Source organism: Drosophila ananassae, chromosome 2R, assembly GCF_017639315.1.
Source record: "Drosophila ananassae strain 14024-0371.13 chromosome 2R, ASM1763931v2, whole genome shotgun sequence".
Lineage (NCBI taxonomy): Eukaryota > Metazoa > Arthropoda > Insecta > Diptera > Drosophilidae > Drosophila > Drosophila ananassae.
The window spans coordinates 4,752,262-4,775,279 of record NC_057928.1 but is presented as its reverse complement, the minus strand read 5'-3'; the positions used below and the strand labels follow the sequence as shown (position 1 = coordinate 4,775,279).

The 23,018-nt window shown below is 42.5% G+C and overlaps 3 protein-coding genes across 9 annotated transcripts in view; 1 reads left to right on the top strand and 2 right to left on the bottom strand.

Moving 5' to 3' along the window:
• The window catches only part of LOC6506099, a 152,394-nt gene that overhangs the window by 62,169 nt on the left and 67,207 nt on the right, over positions 1-23,018 (bottom strand). The window contains exons 3-4 of one of the 7 annotated variants that reach the window (XR_004310858.2): positions 13,430-13,574; positions 13,164-13,350 (exon numbers count right to left, since the gene is read on the bottom strand). The exons of 4 other annotated variants lie outside the window; for them this stretch is intronic. Coding sequence is in view for 1 of the 3 variants with exons in the window: in XM_001958517.4 (XP_001958553.2) it covers positions 13,567-13,574 (8 nt within the window). In the remaining 2 variants the exon portion in view is untranslated. Of the gene's footprint in view, positions 1-13,163; positions 13,575-23,018 lie in introns of those variants that run through there. 2 more of the 7 variants (XR_006507067.1, XM_001958517.4) reach the window with 2 other exon arrangements.
• Positions 13,700-14,757, top strand: LOC6493848. Its single transcript, XM_001958515.4, has 3 exons — positions 13,700-13,884; positions 13,937-14,094; positions 14,150-14,757. Exons 1-3 carry the CDS (start codon positions 13,800-13,802, stop codon positions 14,468-14,470), a joined length of 564 nt encoding a protein of 187 aa, XP_001958551.2. The 5' UTR covers positions 13,700-13,799; the 3' UTR covers positions 14,471-14,757.
• Positions 15,675-17,539, bottom strand: LOC6506100 (thioredoxin reductase 2, mitochondrial). The gene is made up of 2 exons (XM_001958516.4): positions 17,412-17,539; positions 15,675-17,349 (listed from the first exon to the last, which is right to left on the bottom strand). Exon 2 carries the CDS (start codon positions 17,269-17,271, stop codon positions 15,727-15,729), a length of 1,545 nt encoding a protein of 514 aa, XP_001958552.1. The 5' UTR covers positions 17,272-17,349; positions 17,412-17,539; the 3' UTR covers positions 15,675-15,726.

Here is a 23,018-nt window from a genome sequence, read left to right as displayed (position 1 = left end):
CGAGCAAACAGGCGGTAAAAGTTTTCTCTTTTCCCGTTTTTTGGCTATTGACAAAACGGAATCGGAGTCGGAACGAGTGGGGCAGGATAGGAGGATGGAAGACTGGCAGGAGGGCTGGATGGCGGGGAGGCTCCTTGAGCTGCGCTTAAACCACTTGGCGATGCAGTCGAACGAGCGCAGACTGCATCTTAAGCAATAGGGCCAAAACTAATAAGCCCATGGAGTGGTCTGCCCCGCCCGCCGCGGAGCATTATAAAGGTATAAAGTGCAACTAATAAAGTTGCAAGTGGTCGTCGACATCATCATCCCAGTTGCACTGCAGTCGGGTTCGAAATTCGAGTTCAGGACTCGGGATCCGGCTACGAGGGTCCGGCTGCATGTTAATCCTTCAAGCAAATCCCACCCAGCCGACGATGTTGTTGTTGTGCCATATTGCCAAGCCAAGCATCAATAAATGTTATACAACCCAGAACAGCCGTATCTGAAGGGGTTGCGGCATGAGCTTGAGGCTGGGTGCTGGCTGCTAGGGGCTGGGAGCTGGGCGGGCGAAGCTCAGCAAATAAAGCATAGTTTAGAATATAATGAGTGCAGCTTAACTTGGCTAAAATGAGCTGGCAAGCACGAGCTTTTAACCCTCACCCGACACATTTGCCGTTGTTTGCAGTTTACTCAACAACCCACCCACAATTCCCATTGGCAGCATGCGTTTGCTTTTTCCCTGTTGGATTTATGTTTTAATTTTCGCGGATTTTTGAGCATAATTAAAAAATGTTCGTGTTGGCGCGGGCAGAGTTATTGCCAACCATTCAGGAGTTCACGGGAAGCATGAAGCACCTCATAATGAGGCAGCTAAATCGCTTTCCAACCCAATAACTTTGCGATCCAGAAAGGCTACCAAAATCGGCCTACAAATTCAATTTGCCACAAAAGGCCAAAACGTTCAGGCTACTCATTACATTCCGTATGAAAATTAACAATGATTGGTCCTACACTTGAAAGAGTTATTTCCCAATAGTTTCCTAATTGGAAATAAAGAGTTCTCCTTTCTCTCAAGGAGGAGCTTTAACGTCCTGCGAGCGGCTTCCATTAAGCAATTCTCAATATTCACTTGCATAAGCACACATATTACTCAATATGAATGCCCGGCTTATCCCCAATCGTCCTGGCTGCTCCTGCTCTTATTGTTTTACTGCGATGGTAAAGAAAGGATGTGGAAATGAATTAAAAACATGCGCCATCTGCAATTTGTTACGACAACGAGCATCGCGGAGGAACAGGAACGGGAGGGTCGCAAGATTGCATTTCCCATTCCCATTCCACCGAAGCCGTATTTTCTGGCTTCAGTGGCGTTTCTCCGTCTGAGCCAAGACTATAAAAACTGCAATAATGTTGGATTACGTGTGGAAATTACTTAAAAAGATTTTCAATTGTTCTCGCAGGCATCTCTGCAACGGGTGCTGTTTATTTTCGGCTGCCCAAGATGGCAAGAATAATGAACTTTGGCTGCGACAAACTACAAATTTATGGCAGGCCGAGAGAGACTGCCCGGAGACAGACCAGACAAAGTTCTGACACCGTTAGTGAAAAATTTGGGGACAGCAAAGCAGGCAGGATCCTCGCCAATCAGGTTGCTAAATAAGTTATTCCTATCCGAAAATCTCACAAGGTCCACACGTAACTTATTCTATTTTTAAACCATTCGCAAGACACTTAAATAATTCAAAAATTTGTCATCTCAGGACTGGAGCTATAACCAATTTCAAGTCTAGATAACAATTAGGATGGAACTATTATACCATTTATATAATCAATTACATATAAATAAATTATGAGGGCTACTAATTTAAAAAAAGGCACGCCACACATGGCCCTTATTCTTATTAGAAGGTATATCAGCCAACTAGTTGTCAGATTAAATTTTGAGGGTCTTAAAGCATTGAGTGTTGTCATGTACCAATTAAAGAAATGATCGGAATGAATAAATACACGAAATACTTTGCGTAAATTAGTAAACCGGACCAACTGATTTACAATTGAATGTTTGCCTCCCCGACGTGTCATTACTTTTATATCCGACAGGTAAACAGTGTACAGTTCCCAAAGATGGGAACTTTACACCGAACACATGTGTAGGACAACGATCCTGAGACAGCCGACAGCCATTATTCAAAATAGTCGACGAGGCCCAACACCTGCTTCTAAGGTCTCAGGGTTGGCACTCCCCAGTCTCTTGTCAGTCTGTCGCCCTGCGTAATTTGTCGCCGAAGAAATTAGGAAGATTTAAATTGCTTCCGGTTACTCCATCCCTTCATACTCCTCCCTACTTAATCCCACCTCGGAGTTGTAGAAAATGCATAAAGTGCCTGTCGCATCCAACTTTCGTCTAAGCGTTTTAATTAATTATCCGAGTCGCAGCTTCTCCTGCCTCGCGCGCTGTCCGTGTTCCGAGATGCCCCGGAGGTGTCTCTAGGCCCGTAATTAGTTGTTGCTATATGGCTCTATTTCTTCAAACAAATTCGCTTTCAGCAGACAGATTTGTCAACGCTCGCGATGGTTGCTCGGGTCGGAGCTGGCAGGAGACATGACCGGTCGGGTAATGCGAGACAAATGCGGCAAATTAGCCCAAATTAGGTTTTAATTGTAAAAAATGTAATGTCTCGTTCACGCGAGAGGTGTGTCCTCCCTCCAGTTGCGAAGTGTTTCGTGATTGCGTAACAAGTGTTTGTTTTCGTAAAGCGTTTAGTGTGGGAAGGTCGTACGGCGTCCGGGAGTGGGGGAAACATGTCTGGAACTGACCTGGAAAACACACACGTGCCCACGCAGATAGGCAAATATAATCAAGTCGTCCTCGAGTCCTCTTTTTACCCGGGCCACGAGGCTGTTCATAAACATTTTCCAAGCTTTCCTGGGACGGGAAGTCGAATTCTTAATAATTGATGCCAACAAATCGAGTTTCTTAAAATTTGAACATTCGAGCGCAGGCCTTCAATTATGAAATCGCCTGGGACCTTTCCGCTACCTTAATGAGCCGCAAGTAGAAACTTGGAACTGCTCGGCGCTCCCAAATTAATGCGAATCAAGGCTCTGGGGAACTCGTGTCCTTGCCAATCAGTTTTAATTGAAAGGACGCTTAATTAGTAAAACTTACTTTGCCCAATTTCCCGTTTCGGCGCATTTTGCGCCTATTTTGCGATTCTGTGATTAATTTGCCAAATTGCACATTTGCTTTCATAAATGTAAAATGCAGAATCCCTGGCAGGGCCGGGGTAGAAAGGGAAAATGTTCGAATTTAGGCCATGTCGCTGCCTTTCATGTCACGGTTTCTAACAAGCTCACACTTGTCCAAAGCATCCTATTAGTTAAGAAAGTTTGAGTTTAATTTAAATAAAGTATAAAACGCTTGGAACTCAAGAACTCATGTGGTGTACTAACAATGGAACAAGTTACTGAAAAATATGAACTGAGGCGAAAAGTCAAAAATAGGGGCGCATATGCATTAGAATAAAAATACGGCTTTGTATTATTAACTTCCGAAAATCTTTCCAATAAAAATAGTGTGTATTTTTCCAAATAAAAGTTTTTTTTCATTTAAATTTAGTTTCTGTTTGCTTTAAAAAATACTTTTTGGTTTTCCTTGGAATTTCCTTGGAAACCTGCCAGATTATATGGTTCCTTTTCGTAAAAAGCAAATATGTACGTCGATGCCACCCCATCAATCCTCTGCGAGGTCATTAAATATTAATCGACAATTACGGAATTATTAACAAAGCGTTAGTTGGCGTCGGGATTCGACCTACTTTCTGCATTGCAGCAGAGCTGAAGGGCGAGGATGCGAAAACTGCAGAAGATACAAAATGCGCATTTGCCAGGCGCCATTGAAATGTTTCAACGCGAGCGGTGGACGTGAAAGGCAGCGATGAAGGCCAACACCAGAGCGCAGAATGCCAGGACGTGCTAAATAGACAAAAAGAAAGTTGCAATCAGAGCAAAACTGCAAGATGCCGGCCACGCGGAGGGGAGACGGAAGAGTCGGTAAATTCGTTTATCATGCCGGCTGTCTATCATTTGGTCAATCAGTGGCAGGGCAGCCCTCCCACCGCGCCTAGTGCCCCACCACCTCTGCGGATCTTCCAAATGTTGGACGCAATTCCTTTAAACGGCGCGGCGGACCAGAGAAGGGGCGGACTGCAGATGATTTGGTGGCGTGGCGCGTGCCCAGCAAAACGCTGTCATTTGCCAAAAGCAGATGGAAAATCGCCGGGATACGAATCGTTCTCTGTGACTCTAACTTCTTTTGGTTCTCGCCTTCCTTTTGCCTTTTGGCCATAAACTTTGCTTACGTGACAACCTTAGTTTATATTCTGGCGAGCTACAGCGTCAGGAGGCAGCACTTTTTTGCCGCAACACAAAGGATAAGCTGCAAAAGCCCAGCTGCCGGGGCCGAAGGAAATCTCAAAATTAACGCCCGTTGAGCGGAAGCCTGTGTTTATAAATTTTAAAATGTTGATGGCTGTGCAATTTGTAGGAACTTCTCTACAAAAGTGACTATCTAGATGTGATCATTCCACATTTGTGGATTAGTTTTTTTAATCCTATTGTTCCAATTGTACCTGTTGTATAGTTTTTGAATCTTTCGAAAATTAAAAATAATGCTATTTATATATTTGAGCTATTTTCACTTTTTCCGCTTCGTCTGTTTCAGATGAAGTCTTCCAGAATACTTTTCTTCCTACAGTCTGTCCCAGGACTGGCCGAACCATTTAACTTCTCCCTGCCTGGGGTGTTCAATGTCGCATTAGCATGACATGGACCACATATCCTTGCCACCCCTCATTGCCCCATCCTCAGACAGGACCCATCTGCCACTCTTGCGGAGGAGGCAAAGAACTGCTCGGAATGTAGGTGAACGGGCAGAAACGCTTATATAACCTAGATTTGTTGTGACATAAAATTATTACGAAAAATGGTTATTACCCCGTTTACGTTTGAGTGAACGCATTTGTACGTGTTGACAATTTGTTAGCTTAGATAATGTTGCAAGCAGCTGCGTAGGGAGGGGTGGCCCCGAAGGGGTGCCCGGGGTATCCATCGACTTGCTGTGTGTTCCTTTAATGTTTGCCTTTGCTGTGCTTCCATCCTTTCGCCTTGGCAATTCCGGAACATTTTATTTTGGGAAAGATTTTTGCAAGGGTTAGACTCTCCTCACACACACACACACATACTCAGCGGGAGTGACAGTTGGTCTGTGCGTGTCACCGGGCTGTCATTTTCCCGGCCCCGCCCCCTCCTGGCAAGACCGCCCCACCTCTGCCGGCAGTCCAGCATGCTGGAATTTTAAAATGCCTTTGTTTGCCCAGCATGGGCATGGAAATTGTCAAAGTTTTAAAGCCGCTGTAGATTCAGCCGCCTCCTTCCCCATCCGGCAGCTGTTGCCAGCTTCCTGCCATTCCCCCCGCCACAATCCCCGATTACTGCAGCCAATCCCGATCTTCATTCAAATCCGAATCCTGCCAAATCCAACTCCTGAGCGCCAATTTTATCGTCACGCGGATTGTCACAATCAGCGGTATTTGCCTTTGACCATAGCTGAGCTTCATTGTTTAAAATTCTTTGGGCAAGGCCTGACCTTCCATCCCTCTTCGATATTGACAGCATTGGATCAATATTTTCCTTTTTTCGGTGGGGCGTTTGGATTTTTGAATCAATTTGATTATAATTGTAAAGCTGATGGACTGACTTTCGGCAAGGAGACAGCATTACGCAAACTGCAATAAAGACAGCCACGTTTTAAAGTCACCGTATGTTTATATTATTCTACTTGACTTGCTATCACAATTATGAGTAAGTTAGTATAAAAGCTAGTATAATATTTCTAGTATAGTATATATAGTATACTATAGCTAGTATATATTTTCTTAAAAACAATTTGGTAAATTGAAAATTAAGCTCAAGAATTATTGCACCTATTGTTTAAGGCTTCTAGTTTGCCCTGTTAAGGGCAATATTTTAGTCCTCATTTTCGTAAACCACGTATGGAACTTTAGTTATCTCGGGAATTTCCAATTTTCACAAGCTATATTTTTATAGTGATGGCAAATTCACTTGATATCTGTTCCCTCAACCAGATTATCGCCCGCAGAAGAGCTAGTTATTCACACAATTTTTGGCTATATGGAAGCTTCTTGGCTTAGAGGAAATTTTGTTCAGGACCCAAAACTTCTGTAGAGCCACCATCTCCGAACTTACTGTGGAGGTTGGAGGGATGTGGGCTGGACGAACAAGATGCGCTGCGACGGGATCCCTGAACTGGTTCTAAGGAGGGAATTGCAGTCGCAAAATGGAGAAAGGTGAATCATAGCGATGCTCCAAACGAAGACATTCAAGGAGCAGTGCCCCAGCAGCGGGGGGATAATAGTCGCCAGCATGTGAAGGAGGAGCGAAGTGGGAGTGGGAGTCGGCTCCTGTCTATCCCATGTATGTGCGCGGTTGGAAAAGCTGCAAATGCGCTTTCAGTTGATTAAATTAAATCGCTAAAGCTGCTGCAGGCTATGAAAAATGCATCCGAGAAAACCTGCGGAGAAACGGCGGCCCTTCCCGTCCCTTCCACTGCTCGTCGCCAACATCCCTTTTGGGACAGAGTGACTGGGGCCACTGTACTCGGCGCGATGGCGACAAAAGACGACAGGACGAATACCACAAAGTATTTACTTATTTCTCTTAGCTTCTCATACCCGGATAAGACATAAGGGGGCCGGCGGATCCACCTGTATCCCAATTGTCCCTCATACCCAGACACATTATTGCTACTCGCTGCACCCGCTCCTGCTGATGCTATGGCTTTATTTTAAGAATATTTCCTGCTTCAGAAATGAGAATCCGCCACTGCAAGTATCCGGTTGTCGGGCAAAGGGAGCAACACACAACAAAGTTTCTGGTTCGGGGATTAGACGGTTTTGTCAATGAAGGTAATTCGCGGAAGATTTTGTCTAGAATTTCAATTAGATTGATGCTTTAATTTATACATATGGTTTTTGTCACAACTTTAAAAAAAAATTAGAAGAAATAAAGAATAACAAACATAACTGACTGTACAGTAAAATATTCTAATACAAAACTATTTATATTTCTAAATAGTTTAGTCAAATCGGACGGTCTGGGAGGAGTTAAACATTTTTACATATTCTGAATTCCATTCTGGGTTATATTTTTGGCACGTATACTTCAATAGAATCCACGCAGATGAAGTTTTAAAATTTGTCTAAGCTTCTGCCGACCACAAAAATGAAATCTCGCTCTAGTGCCATTTGAGAGTCAGCCAAATCGCAAAATTTTTAGAGGCGTTATTGACTTTTTATTCTGCTTCTGTACAGGACTGTTTTAGTTGTTTGTCTCAATATACAAAATATGCAATATTATTTTTTAGAACCTTTACTTAAAAGGTTTTTTAATAGAAAGAATATTCTTTAATAGACTATAGAAATAAAGCGTGTTCGTGGAAGAAAAAAAGAAGTTAGCCGTCTTTTCTGTTTTTTTCTGTTTTATACTAAAAATTTTTATCTGAGCTACTCGGTTAATTTATTCATTAGTATCTAACACTTAATATGATTGGTTACATATTACCGCATTGCCCACCTACCAGTTGCAGCTATCAATACATTATAATATCGCTGTAATCACATACCTCGATTTGGCAGCTAGCCAAGAAATTGTGTGTTTTATAAGATACCTCTTCAATATGCCTCTAACATTGTTCACTAAAATACTTAACTCCAAGGTGAATAAACAGGCCTAATCAAAATTGAACCACCCTAATTATAGTGAATCGATGTCGCTACTAAAAGGCAGATACTTAGGTAGCAAATGAGGGTTGTCGGGTGCTTTACCATCGGCAACTACAAAAGTTTCATGAATGGCCCACTGTGCGGGCCGGCACTTTCCGTCTCATAATGAATAATCATAAAAATTGCATAAATTATGTGCCAGCACCGTCTTACTTAACGCCTGCCTGCGGCGGCACCAGAGGACAAAAATGGCGCAGGGTCTGCCCTACGACGGCGAGGAGGGGAAGGAGTGAAAGGGAAGTGTGGCCAAGAGACAGCCGGCACAAATGAAATGCAGAAATGTAAATCTAAAATAATTTACGCGTCTTTGTTGACTGCAGTTGCCGTGGCCATAAAAACCTGCCACCCTGCTCGATGTCTCGCCCAGCAAAGCAAAGCCTGCACTCATCTTCCCCTTCCGTGGGATTCCTGTTGGTCCTGCTGCTCTTTGTTGTTTCCATTTTGTAGCCATGAAACTGTTGCTACACAAAATGGCGCCACCGTTGGTAGCTCGGCTCTTGGCTGGTGGCTGTTAGCTGTTAGCTGTTGGCCCTAACTCTACTGGACGGCCTGGTTGGTAAGGGGGAGGCTAGGCGCTCTGGCCTGCATTTGCATTTATGGCATGGAATAATCCATTATCAGGCATTTTGCAGGTTGCCTTGGCAAGTAATGCAGCAGCGTGCTAAACCGGCAAGGAAGGCGAAACGGCAAGGATTGGATCAGGTCCAGGCTTGAGGTGGAGTCGTTGAGCCTTTAAAAGTGGCTCGAGGCTGCAGATTAATTCGCCCTCAGCTCGGTTCTGAGCGGGGATTAAGACGTTTAAAGTGTGCATGAAGAAAGGATAGAATGGAACATCGAAAAAATAATCGAATAAGGAAAGCCAACTTTCATGGCATTATATATACACCCATATACACTAAGTTACGTATAACCATTCCTATATGCTGGAACTTCTGCTCCTTTGCTAGGACTAGGAATATCACTACCACTGGGACCGTGAGTATCATTACTTAACACTTCCATATCTGAGTGACTTATACTTTTGCACATAATAAGATAAGAACAATAAGCCCAGATAAAAATTTAAACTGGCATTAAAGTTAAAAAACTCAACTGTGTAAGAATTTACCTTACTGAACTGAGTCCATTAATCAAACAATCCCTTAATTAATAACATTAATTTACATCAGAAACCGAAAAGTAAGAAAAAATATCCAACTCGCTCCAAAAGAGGGCTGTGCAACTAGGGGAGCTGTGGTGTGCCATGCGGTCTAACGAACGGTGCGTCAATTAAAACTTTAATTAATTTGAAATTGAAACAATTCCGACACAGAAAGCAAAGGTTTTTTGGGTTAAAAGAGGAAAAAACTATACTTAAGAATGCAGTCCGTCAAATCAAACAAATATTAGCTTACTTATTGTTGGTTTAATGTTGACTCTTTATTTCTAATAGTCAATATTAAATACTAAGGAAAAATATTGAACGCTTCAACAAGACATGTCTTGCCAATGAACGAAAAAGTATTTTTTACCCAAACGTTTTTCGAAATAATTTCCGCTTATAATCTTAAAGTACAGAGAAACTCCAAATGAAGTTTCGATGCAAAAACTTTCATAAAAGTTGAAAAATACCTACATACATTGGGTAGCCAACCGGCCACCGGGGGGAGTGACGCAAATCCTATGAGAGGTCTTTGTAATTATTTTAATTGTTTAATGTCATGCGGTCACGCGTACAGTTGCGGGGTGTTGTGAGTGCAAGGATAATGGCAGGGCGAAAAATCTGTGCAATGGGCATTCTTCATTGGACGGTGAGGGGCATTTCGCCCCTGGGCTTGTTTGATTGCTTTAAATGATTAATGAATCAGGGAGTGCCTCCACAATATTGCACCTCGAAGCCCCAAGCCGAAAGTGCGAGGACTAGTAGACAGAAGCTTTGTGACTTCCCCGTGCGATGAACTTGAAAAGTATGCGAGGGGAGGCCCGCAGATTTATTTTCAAGTCTTAAACTTTCATCGCTTAAGCACAATTTAGACACTAAAATTGGGCGAAGGCTGTGAAGATGGTTTTGACGCCGAGGTACACAGACCTTTCCTATAAAAACCGACCAGAAACATTTTAAGATTCGATCTTTATTCATTTCGAATTAAATAAATCACCCAAAGCTCGGATATAAAAAATACAGCGGCAGGCACAGTGACTAATTGACTTAGGCCAGGGGGTGTGGACGGTGGTGTTGTGGTTGCGGGCGTGGGAGTGGGTGTAGGCCCTTCGTGCCTCTCGGCCGTAATAATTTTCCGACAATTTTAAAGTGCATCAATCACAATTACTGACCGGCCTGTCTTCATACAAGTCTGCAAGTCCTGCCGCTAGTTAAGTTGGGGGCACCAGAAGGAATATAGAAATGGGCAATCGTGTCAAGCTTTGAAGTGCTTTGTAACTGTCAATTGAAAATGCCAATGAATTGTGCAGATGAATTTCGAATCAATACCTTTTGCCACGTTATCCGCTTTCTGGAATTGAAAATGATTATCTAACATCCCAAGAGTCCTTCTTTTAGAGGATTCACTTTCATAGGCCAGATTGTGCTTTAAAACCCGTAAAAGAATTTAGCCTTTTCCGGCGATAGCTCTTTTCTTTCTTAGTCTCAACACAGTCGCTCAAAGTAATACTCGGACGGCAGTGTTCTCTTCATCATACACATGCTGCATGAATCTAAGCCGATTTAATAAAAAGCATAAAGAATATCTATTTTGCCAAATGAAAAATATTAAATCGGCACAAAGTCCACATCAGCAGAAAAAGGACAAGGAAAGGGACTCACACACATGCGGAAGCATACCATCAAGTTGATTGGAAAAGTTTCCGACTTTGGCTGGCAAAGGATAAAGAAACCATAAATGATGTGGCCCAAAATGAGCGCACCCAGATTCCTCTGGAAACAGGACGATATGACGAGGGGGCTCTCATCAAATGACGAGGAAAACCAAATCAAAGGCTAACTGGCCGCCCAAGCATGATTAAAAACCTGAACTCCAGGACCTTCTCCGAAGGTAAAAGGACTCCAGGGAAGCCCGTTTCAAGATGAGTAAATGAGCATTTAAGCGTTCCAGATTATCTATTTGCATGAAAGTGATGACCAAACTATATATTCAAGATTAAGTGGATAGTCTCACTGTGTTTATTATCCAAACACTGAATATTATTGTTTACAAGAGCATCCTAAATAATTATCTTAGTATTTTTATTCATTAATGATTTCGCACTAAATATAAACTTTTTCCTGTTGATTGCAGATCTCATGAAATTGAAGAATTTTTAATAAATCCCCAAAGATTTTCAATGAAATTTAAATAAGAAAGTAAAGAATTATGTTATGTTATGTTATACATATGTAATATTATGTATTATGTATATACACAATTCAACTCTAGATCTTGATCATTCTTATGGAAATACCATGGCGCTTTAGGCAAGGTACATTAGGTAGCACCGATTATTGCATAAACCTTCGCACAGATTTGGCAACAATGGGGAAAAGCCACAAAACATGTAAAAAGCATTTAAACTTTTCCTGCAAATGTAATTGAACACCTGGTTGGGGAAAATCACGCTCCCGTCGCCAGAAGTGGAAAGAGAAGGAATGAGCTTTAGACTGATCCGACAAACATGTATTGAAGAAGACTCTCCCAGTCGAGTTGCCAATTCGAAGAGATGGGACCATGGGAGGAGAAACCATCAATAAACATAAATTAGTGTAGGCGTGTACGTGAAGAAGGCCAATCCTTTGAAATTGAATTCGACCCAAATTATAAGCAAACTAATCTCTCAGTTTAAAAGCTATCGACTTTAAACTTTGCATACATCCTACTTTTAGGTGCAGGCAGTATAAAAGTGGGAGCTGCCGGGAACGGTCGAACATATATATGATGAATTGTTGTTTTTTAAGTTATAGGGTTGGGACATTCCAAAAAAAATCATAAGAATCGGCCAACTATATACTGTACTGTCGTGGAATTCAATGATCGACATTATGATTGGCATTACTTTGTTGTTTTTAAAGCTAGATGGATGGGACTTTCGATGTTTTTCAATACAGCCGATATATCGGATGCATATCTTTTAATATTTAATATCTTTTAATTTTTTTTATATGTCTTTTTTTATAGCCCATGGGCTAAGAAAGAAAAGAGCGGTATCCTTTAAAATATCTTCTGAAAATATTGCTGACGTTGAAAGTTCGAAGCTATCAAATCGCCGATTTGAAACTATGTTTTCAGGACCTGCTATTAAGACGAAATGCAATCCCTTTTGCCATGGGGAACAAAAGAAGGAATCTCAAATTAATTAATAAAATTTGTTTTTAAAGTAAAACCAACTTGGTCAGTAAACAAGAAACGGCAAACACAACCCAATCCCGGCAGGCCTTCAGGTTGAAAAAATATTCGGGTTCATAAGGAATCTGTAGTAAGAAGTTTCGTGTGCCATGTGCACGTGTGTGGCCAGACTAACCACTTCCCTTCTTGGCTAACATCCCGGATTGGTCGAAGGCAACCCAAAAAGCAAATACTTCAGCAAACGAAATTGAATATTTGTAAATGGAATGAAACATTTTGTTGAGATGTGAATAGCAGGAGGGGACAGAAGAGATGCTGAAAAGAATTGAACACTTTGGACAATAAATTAAATTCTTGCTGCGAAAACATTTCATTTCCAACATAATATACTATTTGGATAAATAAATGGAAAAACTATATTGCAATTTTAAACTTCGCAGTATTTTTGTAAATCCATTCACATTGTAAATGCTTATATCGTGTTTTCCTTATGAAGCCGGTTTGGGCCAGCACCCAATCAGTTCCTTGCCCAAAATGCCCCTTCATTAGTCCCTAATTGTCCAATTGTAACCCAGCTGGGGGGCTGGGGCTCTTTATTTGCGCTTCGGGGGAGTGGTGCCCCGAGCTCAAAGCCAACACCTTTTTGATGTCAGACTCTGGGCAAAACGCGGCCATTCGCCGCTGAATCCAACTAATTAGGAGGAAACTTAATTAATATTTGATGTATTATTTGACCTTTTGTCTGATTACCATGACGCCTAAAATAAAACCCCAAGCAGCAAAAGGCATGTCCCCGGACTCCGAAGCTCTCGACATTTGCCTGACAACAGACAGATAGATAACTCTGAAGGATTTTTCCAAAATGGGGCTTCATTTAGCTGAGAAGAGCCCCTTTAATAAACTTGTCGCTATGCCGGTACCACCACAAAAGAAACAGCCTTTGGGACGAGTTTTGGGATGGAACTTACATATAATATACACGAATAAAATGACGGTGAGGTGAGACGAGGCGCAAAAGTTTATTTTTATGTTTATTGGCAAAACTTTTTCATTTTTTACAACTTTTAACAAAGTTTTTTCCGTAACTCTCAGCCCCATAGTCCTCACACTCGATCCTTACAGTTGTTGCCTAGGCCCGCTGGTCATTTTAAAGTTTAAATTATACCGAGGACAGAGGGTTCGGTTCTGAGTGCCTGGAATCCAACAATTGTCAGCACATTAGGGCCACCAACAGGAAAGTGGGAAGGGACGGGGAGGACGAAGATACCTTACCGGGAATTAAACTTTTATCGCATCAATTCCTGTTGCCTTGGAAAAGTTTTATTGTTGGATATTAATTCATTTATTTAAATTGGTCCATGAGTCCGACATAATTCAAATAAACGCGGTAATATTCACTCGACTAGGACTCACTTACCTGCAATGAAAAGAATGTAGGGAAAGTAATGAAATTATTTGGGAATTTGTGTAGAAATTGGAAAAACTTAGTCCATACATAACTTTATTATCTATGGAAATACAGCCTCTACCTCTCTACGATCCGAAATCAATTTCAGTGACCCTTGTGTATTTGATTTTTTGTGTTTTTGTCAACCTTTGGAATCGTTTGCCAAACTAAAACTGATATATTTTTGAAGCCAGGATGCAATCCCTCGCAGCTATCAACTTATTTTTATACAACAGCCTGGTGTGCTACCTGGTCACGCATATCAAGCGCACCATTGAGAGTAAGCACTGAGAACCTTCACCACCGTCACCTAACCCAGTCCATCTTCCCAGCTTCTAACGTCGATTTTAGTTTCTGGCAGCTCGTACCCATCGCTAGCTACATTTTGGCTAGCCCACAGGCCGTCGACGAAACACGGAAGATCAATGAAGTTCCGTGGAAGATCAACTTCTATTTGAACTTTTTGTTGCTGCTTCCAGCAATGATTCAGGTTAATACCTCCATATTGAACAGGGCTTAACAAACTCTAAAAAGTCGTCTTTCAGCGCCGCCATTTCAAGCTTCTAGTGGGCGCGATCCTCATTTGCAACATTTACGTCTTCGAGCGCTTGGTGGTGTTCTTTGGGTACCTCTTGTGGGTCCTGTGGAGAAGTGATATGAACTCGACCCACTACGCCACTCTGGCCTTCTGCGGTGTGTTTATGAACGCAGTGCACTTGGCGGCGATCAGCGGCACCCTAAAATGGCAGTCGAGGTGCCTGTGGAAGGAGTGCCTATCGCAGATGCAGACGCCGGTTCCCAAAGTTCCAAAGAAATTTCGAAAGGCGAAGACCATCAAAATTATTGGCGATGGAGCCGTTCTTTGAACAGGAAACAAGTCTCGGATGGCAGCCGCCCCTTTTAACTGGGTCACCATTAGTCAAGGACTTAACCTTCCCGCAGCAACAAATACTGGCTCGTTGGCTCAACTAATAAATATGCCAGAAAACCCCAGACACACACACTAAGCACGTAAACATTCGTCCATCGCACCCACCCATCCCTCCACAAACCCGCTCCCCAGGACATGTACAAATGAATCGCAGCTGAGGGCCATCCAAGCAACGGGGAAATAAAACCATTAAATATTTGCGGTTAAACGCACCAAAACAAACCGCAAAAGTAAATCATATCCAGAGCAGACATCGGACATGGCCGAGAATTCAAGCATCCAAGGAAAGGAATGTTCCTTGCTTCTCGCCTTTCACTCGCCGCGTACGGCCAAAAATATTAGATTAGAAATTAGGATAGCCATAGGCATGGACTTTGGCTTGAATTGGATGTGGGCCTTGCAATGGGTCTTGGACCGGGGCAGGGAGTAGGAGTAGCAGCAAAGCAGCAGCAGACTAGAATGCCATTCACTAGGAAAGGGGATGGTTGAACAGGAAGCTGGCTTCCACCGGCCTGCCAAAAATTCCAAATGGTCCATGGCCGAAGAGCATAAATCATTGGAACTGACATTTTACCATTTCCTTGGATATACACATACAAAAAGGTTCGGCATCGGACAGAAAAGTGTTTCAGTGGGCTAACGAAATTTGCGTATAATATTTGTCGATTTCTTCCTTGGACTTGAGGGTCCAAACATCTTGACGAGAGAGGTCCGTGTGATCTATTAGTTTCCTACAACTAGTTCCCAACGGAAGAAATATACGACTCAGTCCAGTCCAGTGCAAAAACTGAGTTTCATAAATCATTTGGCAATGAATACAAAAAAGTTCGCATCGAAGTAAAGTGCCAAAACTAAAGTGGGTCATCAGATCTTGGATATTCAATAAGAAGTTATCTTATTTTGAAATTATTAAATCATATCCTTAAATTAAATTTTAATCTTGATAGACAGAGTACGTATTTCCCAGAAGTTATATGCAGCTAGAACTCTTAAGATATATTTTCTCAGTAAGTTTAATGTTCAGCTAAAATAAAAATTGTTGAAGTTCAGGTCTTATTGTTACTATGTAAAAATCTGAGAATATCTCAAAGGTGATAAGGTTTTTAGTTCGAGTAAGAGGGGAGAAAAAAAGGCCTGGATAAACATAAACCGCTTTGCTTTATTTTACACATTAAAAGCATATAAAACCCTCTAACTACAACAAGAGGCAGGAGTAGGGTCACGACCAGATCGCTTGGTGATGGAGAGGCGAGTGAACTCCTCGGCGGTGGTGGGATGGATGCCAACCGTATTAAGCAAGGTCTTCACAGTCAATCCGGACTTCAGGGCCGCGGCAAAGCCCTGAATGACCTCACCGGCCACCGGACCCATGTAGTGCAGTCCCAGAATCTTCTGGTCTCCGGCGATTTCGGCCACGGCCTTAAGGTAGCAGAACCTAACACTCTTCTGAGGAATGAAAAACTCAGTGGGCTTGTAATAGCCATGAAAAACCTCAATGTTGTCGGCACCGTGCTTCTCGATGGCCGTCTCCTCTGACATGCCGACGCATGCGTACTCCAGTGGAGTGAACACTGTGGTGGCCACATCCGCGTAGTCCATAAGCTGGGTGGACCCAGCGAAGAGCCGTCGCGCCAAGAGTCGGCCGGCTAAGATGGCCACTGGGGTAAGCTCCGGCCGTCCGTATACGATGTCGCCCACGGCGAAGATGTGCGGTACATTCGTGGCCTCAGATCGGTCTACCACAATTTTGTCGTTCTGGGTCTTAACGCCAGCTGCCTCCAGATTCAGGTCTTCGATTAAACCTCGCCGTCCGATAGCCCATAGAACAGTGTCAAACACATCGCTGCCGTCTGTTTGTGTGGTCGTATTCCGGAACCGCACAAGCAGCCGTCCATCTGACTGTCGTTCCACAGAGCTCGGGATAGTGGTCTCTAAGAACGATATGCCACGCTCCGACATCATGGCGGCTAGGAGCTCGGACATCTGGCGGTCGAAGCCGCGGAGGACGATCGAGCGCACCATAACAGTGGGGTCGTAGCCCAGTCCCTTTAAGAAACAGGCGCACTCCAGTCCCACATAGCCCGCACCCACAACCAGGGTACGGCCCGGCTCGCGGTCATAGCTGAATATGTCGTCACTGGTTATACCGAATTCGGTGGCCCCGGGAATGGAGGGATAACGGGGACGCCCACCCACTGCCACCACCACGTTCTTGGCGGTCACTCTGCTCTTAGCCTGGCCGGATTTGGGCACATACTCAATGGTGTGCCCATCGACGAACGCTCCCATGGAGTTAACGTACTCCACCTTCTTGTCGCGCAGGTCCACCCTGGTGACCCAGTTGACGGACTTAATATGATTTTGCACTGAGCGCACCAACTTACACCAGTCCGGCCTGATGTTTTTGTCGTTCACGTTCCAGCCGTAGGCCACAGCCTCGTGCACCGCCTCGCCCAGCAGCGAGGCCTGATGCATTAGTTTCTTGGGGATGCAGCCAACGTTCACGCAGGTGCCTCCCAGGCCCCACTTGGTGCCAACTGGCGTGGGCTTCACATAGTCAAAACAGAGCACACGGGCACCGCAGTCGACGGCCTCCTTGGCGCAGGCCAATCCCGCCGAGCCGCCACCGAGCACTACCAGATCGTAGTCAAAGCGAGGCTTTGAGCTCGCCAGTCGGCATTGGTGGAGCAGCGAGAAGATTCGAGTGCGGCTGGGCCCGGAAGTTTGCAGCAGCATTTCGCGCCCTCAATAGGAGACCAGTGCACAGGATTGGGTCGGAGTTAGTGACAGGAAGATTTTTAATTTACAGTCCAGCTGTCAGGTTGTCAGAATAAGAACAAGTTTAGAACTGAAATGTGGGCACTCCAAAAGCAAACCTTATAAGCGTTTATGCGGCGCCGAAATTATTGTTTATACGTTACAATAATGTTGATGTTGTCCGAATTGTGATATATACTTATTGGTGTGTCTATATATGTTGGTACCCCTTCCTGATTGATTTTTCAAAACAATTTTTTTAAAAATGTGCTCTTGTACACCAAATATATGAAAATAAATTTCTAGGTCGTCGTATCAGTGACCAACTATTTGAATGTTTTTATACACATGGGACTTCACCAGCACAAAGTTTACAAGACAAGAGATCGGCTATTCTTCTGTTAATATTGATCAAAAACGTATATACAATTTGGTCGGAGATGACTCCTTGCGAGAATACAATATACAATTGCCACGTCCTCGTCCCTTTGTAACTTTCTTTCCATTGGGCCCGTTGTCCCTAAAGCTATTTACTTTTTCCGAGGACTATTGTAGGTAAGTCAGAATCGAGATAAGGGCGATGCATTGGTAAACGTGCTCCTGTTCGAAAAATCTTGCCCATAACTTTTCGATTAGCTTTGCCAACTCATTTAACAAATGGTCTGGGTGACAGAAAGAAAATATAACAAATTTACCGGAGAAATCGCAGCTGATGGTGGAATGTTTTTATTGCAACACCTTGGAATCATAAATTATGACCCTACCACCTAGTTGCAGTGGCGCTAGTGGCCGGCTGGCAAAAGTTTTGGCCATCCAAAGTTCTGTTGCAAGTTAAAGCACCCGCGGGTAATTCGATATAGCATAAAATTTTGCACTTAAACTATTTTCATCCTCTAGCTGCATCGCAGCTCCACTCTCCGATGGCCTGCCGTTCGGCGACTGTAACGCTGTTATTATTGTTCCACGGTTTTTCGGGTGACCTACTTGGGGGAAAGGCGGAGAAAGTCTTGATCTGCAGGAGCGAGCTGTGGCATAAAGTTTCTTCCGATTGCATGCCCGGAAGATGTCTGGACCAGGGGTCATAGCTTACTGTGGGGCGCTGGGTGACATGCTGATTTTGTGCTTTCGAGTGGAATTGCCAAATGAATGGTCTTGGTTCGTGGGTGCAGCTAGAGAGTCGGAGAAAGTCAATTTGGATGGACCGTCCCTAGCACAGGACATCACTTCGGCCACAAAGGTCCACACAAATTGTGGCGAAATTGCGCAATCAGCGCAGGCACAAAAACAAAAGCTGCTCGTCTCGACTGCCGCTTGCCCTCGCCATCCGCCATCCGCCTTTCGCTCCCCGTTGTCTCTGCGGACCAAAGTAAATTAAAAATCTCATTTAAATTAATCCCCATTGAGGGCTCTTGCGACTCCACGTCCTCTCCTCGCGTCCCTTCACAGCCGCACACATCCTTCTCCCCTGTCACTCCGCCGCTGTCGCTCTCATCAACGCATTACAAACAATTCCACTTTAGGCACGCAGCCACACCAACTTGTGGTTGCCTGGGGGCGGTATGTAAGAGGAGGCGTGGCATTCAGCACACACACCTGCGCAATCAGACCCACCTTCGATAACAAGAGAGAAGCTTTTGTCTTGTTTAGCAATTTAGAATTTTTAAATCCTATTAAATTTAACAATCACTGCTTGATTTGTTTGCCAGAAGGACTGCAGGCAAGGGACTCGGTCGGCAGAATCGATCCTGGACACGTTCCACGTACAGCCCAAGTCAAAGGGCTTTCAATGATTCAATAGTTTAATTTCAAATTTCCATGCAAATAAACAAATATCCATTAGAGACGCATTCGAAGATAGGACGAGGGGCAGGGAGAACAGGACCGGCAGGACCGGCGGGACGGGCAGGACGCACAGGATGACCAGGAATGGCTTTCTGTTTAGTTTAGTTATTAAATGTATCCATTTCCATTTACCAAATTACGTCGCAATTGTTGAGAATCTGTCTTCCGTCTGTCAGTCGTGTTTGTCGATTCCCATTGTTGAGCCCCTTTAAGTGGTCTACCCAGATCTTACTTTGCGAGTATCTGCATTTGCCACTGTCTCTGCATGTGTATCTGTATCTGCGGCCCAGTTGCAGATATCTACACATGCAGTACCGTTTGCGTGGGCCTGAATGCGCAATTACGTAAAAGTTGATAATGTGTTGATTATTTGAGGTATTTCTGTAATTTTCAAGTTCTTCTGCGCTTTTGTTCCTCAAGTTTAATTGCAATTATTTAATTACATTTACAACTCTAATTTAGGCATGTGCCCATTGTTTCTTGCGGTAAGCTGTCGTAAATCATCGCACGTCAAAAGAATATCAATCGAAAATCAGAAGCTCGTGCCTTCTGACCTAATGAAATGAAATATTTTCATCAATTGAGAAAACTATTTAAATTGTGGCTTTGTTTACACCGCATTGGTCAGTGAAAAGAAATTGCAAGCCTCGTAGGGCACAAAAATGTTGTGATTAAATATTATTTATGGAAGTCTATATAATAATTGGTATATAATATATAACCATACAGTGTGATAATAAGGTTAATACCATCCAAATTTATGGAAAGAGATAATGCTGTTGGTACGTTCATACATATATACATGAGTCTAAAAATATTTTAGTGAATTCGGGTTCAGGTGACTTAAACGGTCCAAAACAATGTAGCATATAAGGAACCGTTCAAGTATTACGTGATACTTATTTCTGGTTTATTCACCTCCCTCCCCCCTACAATAATAACGCATGATATGAACAAAACTCCCTATGAAACACGTGATATATTAAAACGGCCCCTAAGTTGATCATGTTTTTCTTTTAAGCAAATTTAAATAAATAAGGTATCATATCAATATTAACACCTAAATATGTAAATAAATTCCAGTACTTATATTATATCTTCTGTTAAAGAGAGTTCTCCTTCAGAGAAAGAGACCTAGCTATAAAGAAATTTATCTCTAATTGATTTGTTGTAAGCTTATTCGGATCGCAACATTGTATACTTTTAAGATTAAGATTGTATCTTGCTGTCATCTCTAGCAAAATCCCGAATTTATTTTGGTTTCTTTTTTAAATTCACCGGCAAGACTCGCCGCACTCCAACAAGCAAGGCAAACAGACATTGGGCCACGGACAGCGGACAGCGGACAGTGGACCACGGACCACGGACAACGGACAAGGGACAGATGGGAAAGTATTTTCATTGTCTTGTTTGCCAACGTCGACTGCCGGGAGTCGCATATTTGACATTGGAGTGGTGTGCGCTCTGATAGCGTGCCAGCCAAAATATCACAAATGGCTGGCAACTCTGGCCAACCGGCCTGCAAGCCTGCCAGGACACACGCACGCTTGCTGACTGCGGCACATAATTGCGAATGTTTACTTTGCGCTTTTGTGTATGCGTAAAGTTGCCTCGCTTTTTCTGCATTTTTTTTTAAGCAAGCAGCGTATGTGCAACGTGTGGCAAATACAATGGAAACACTTGAGCTCCTAGGGCAGACCTATCATTTATGCACAATCGTTGCCAACTTTGCTTACAACAAATGAAAGAGTCGCGACTTTCGGCTGTCTTTCCACTTGTCTGCTCAGTTTGCTTAGTTCTTGGTTGGCAGTCTGAATAAGATTTTCCCACAACCCTTCATACAATGCACTGTGGGAAACATGTCACCAAAATTAGAGAATACGACGCTTAGGTTTTCTAAAAAGTTGATACTTGTTCTTATCTGCCTTTTTGGGTTAAGGCAATATTCCAAGTTGTATAATTTCTATGTAATATAAGTAATTGTTGAATTGTTGCAAGATTTCAAATCGGATTTACACTTTTCGATTTTTCAAGATCTATACGAATAGAATAAAGTGCCCATATTTTATGGGCAGGGCCATATTTTATTTTATACAGGACAAGCTGAATTGTTGCAAAAATGATATTTAATCAAACAAGGATACTCAAAATTCAAGAAATTTGTGTTGTGTTTTGGAAGGTGTTTGACAGATGAAGCCAAAAATCTTAACACTTGGAGTAGTCGAAAATGATCCTGAGTTCCAATGTATGTTTTATTTTTGGCCCACAGTGCACTGCAACACAATGAGCTCAACAATGTATTCACAAAGCATTCCTAAAGGGAGAGATAAAACGAATTTCGCCATTTAAGCATTTTTAAATTAAAACAGAAACAAAACCAAGGAAGTTAAAGGTGCAAAAAGAAGCTTTTTCAAAATTAGTGAGAGTCAATAGCAATTTTTAAGGAAAGTCATTTTATGAAGGATATCTTTATCACAAAGGTTTAATCAACATATTAACTAATAACTTAACCCAAAATAGAGTCATACTATTCAAAGTCCTCGAAACTATTCTTTAAACATATTTAACTAGCGGAAGTTAATGGCAATTATTCAAGCAATTATTTTAATTCTTTGATCCTCTAATAAGTAGCACTTACTCAAGATCACCTCCTTCGGCTCAGTCGGAATGGGAGCAGTGGACCATTTCGTAATTATCATAAATTTCACAATTTTTGTATATGTATATTTGTTAGAGATAAGAAGGTAAATTTTAAGTTGACTACAGTCGACTTTAGTCGAACAATCGTCGAATAAGCTTCTAGTCAACTAGTCTAGTTTCTCAGATTTAAAGATATCGACATCGGACTTTGTAAACATCCCTTTATCCTGGGCACGCAGTATGTAAGTCAAAATAAATTCATTAAACAGGTGTACAAAATTTAATAAAGATAGGTCACCTATACAATATATTTAAACGATCGGAAACGCCATAACTTTCAAGACCTTTCAGGGTCAAACTAAATGGGTTTGATTCTAAAATTTCCGCTATTCGTCATGTATATTTAAGATCAGAAAGCACAATTTAATTGATAGGGTATATAAGCATTGGCTCCGCCCGAAGTTAGCTTTTCTTTCTTTTTTTTTTATGGCTTATATAAATACACTAAGCTAAATAATAAACATGGCCATAATTACATGTTTTCGGCTACAGGACCAAAGTTTCAGGCGAGGCCAGTATACCGTTTTTGCGAATTAAAATACAAAATTCTTCTCAGCCCAATAAGGTATTTAAGTGAAATATTCTACTGCTATTTGTGGGTTATACCGGGAAGGAGCGTGTCTACAATGATTATCTAACTATGTTATCGAATTCGCTTTTTGTTTGGTTAAATGAACTGGTTTGACTTTTTCAAGCGGAAAATTTGCTATTGTCATTGCGATTATTAATTAATTTGGCTGACTATTTGTCCGTTTGTATGTGCGGGTAATGAAATATTTGCACATGACTGAAATTGAATACATAGTTTCTTGCTGTTTGGCTGCAGTTGTGAATAATTTTCGATTGCCATGGCGCCGGCAATCCGTTCCCCCAAGCTTTCCGGGGTTGGGCAAGATTTGTTTTTTAGGCCGACTGCGCATTGCATTGCGGTGTCCTGGGCTCTGCATAATTCAAAAACAGAAGCGTTCCGAAAGCAGAACTGGAGTTCTAATTGAATGCCTTGCCCTGCACCAGACTCGCTCACCTATTGAACGCCAGCAGCCTATTAAGTCACATTGTTGTCATCTCCAGACAATGATCGCTGTTGTCATGTCATCAAAACTTGCACCGCACACATTCCGAAAAATCTTTGCTCAGTTTGCTTTATTTTTTGGCTGATGGCAGCGACCACAAAACAGGGCAAA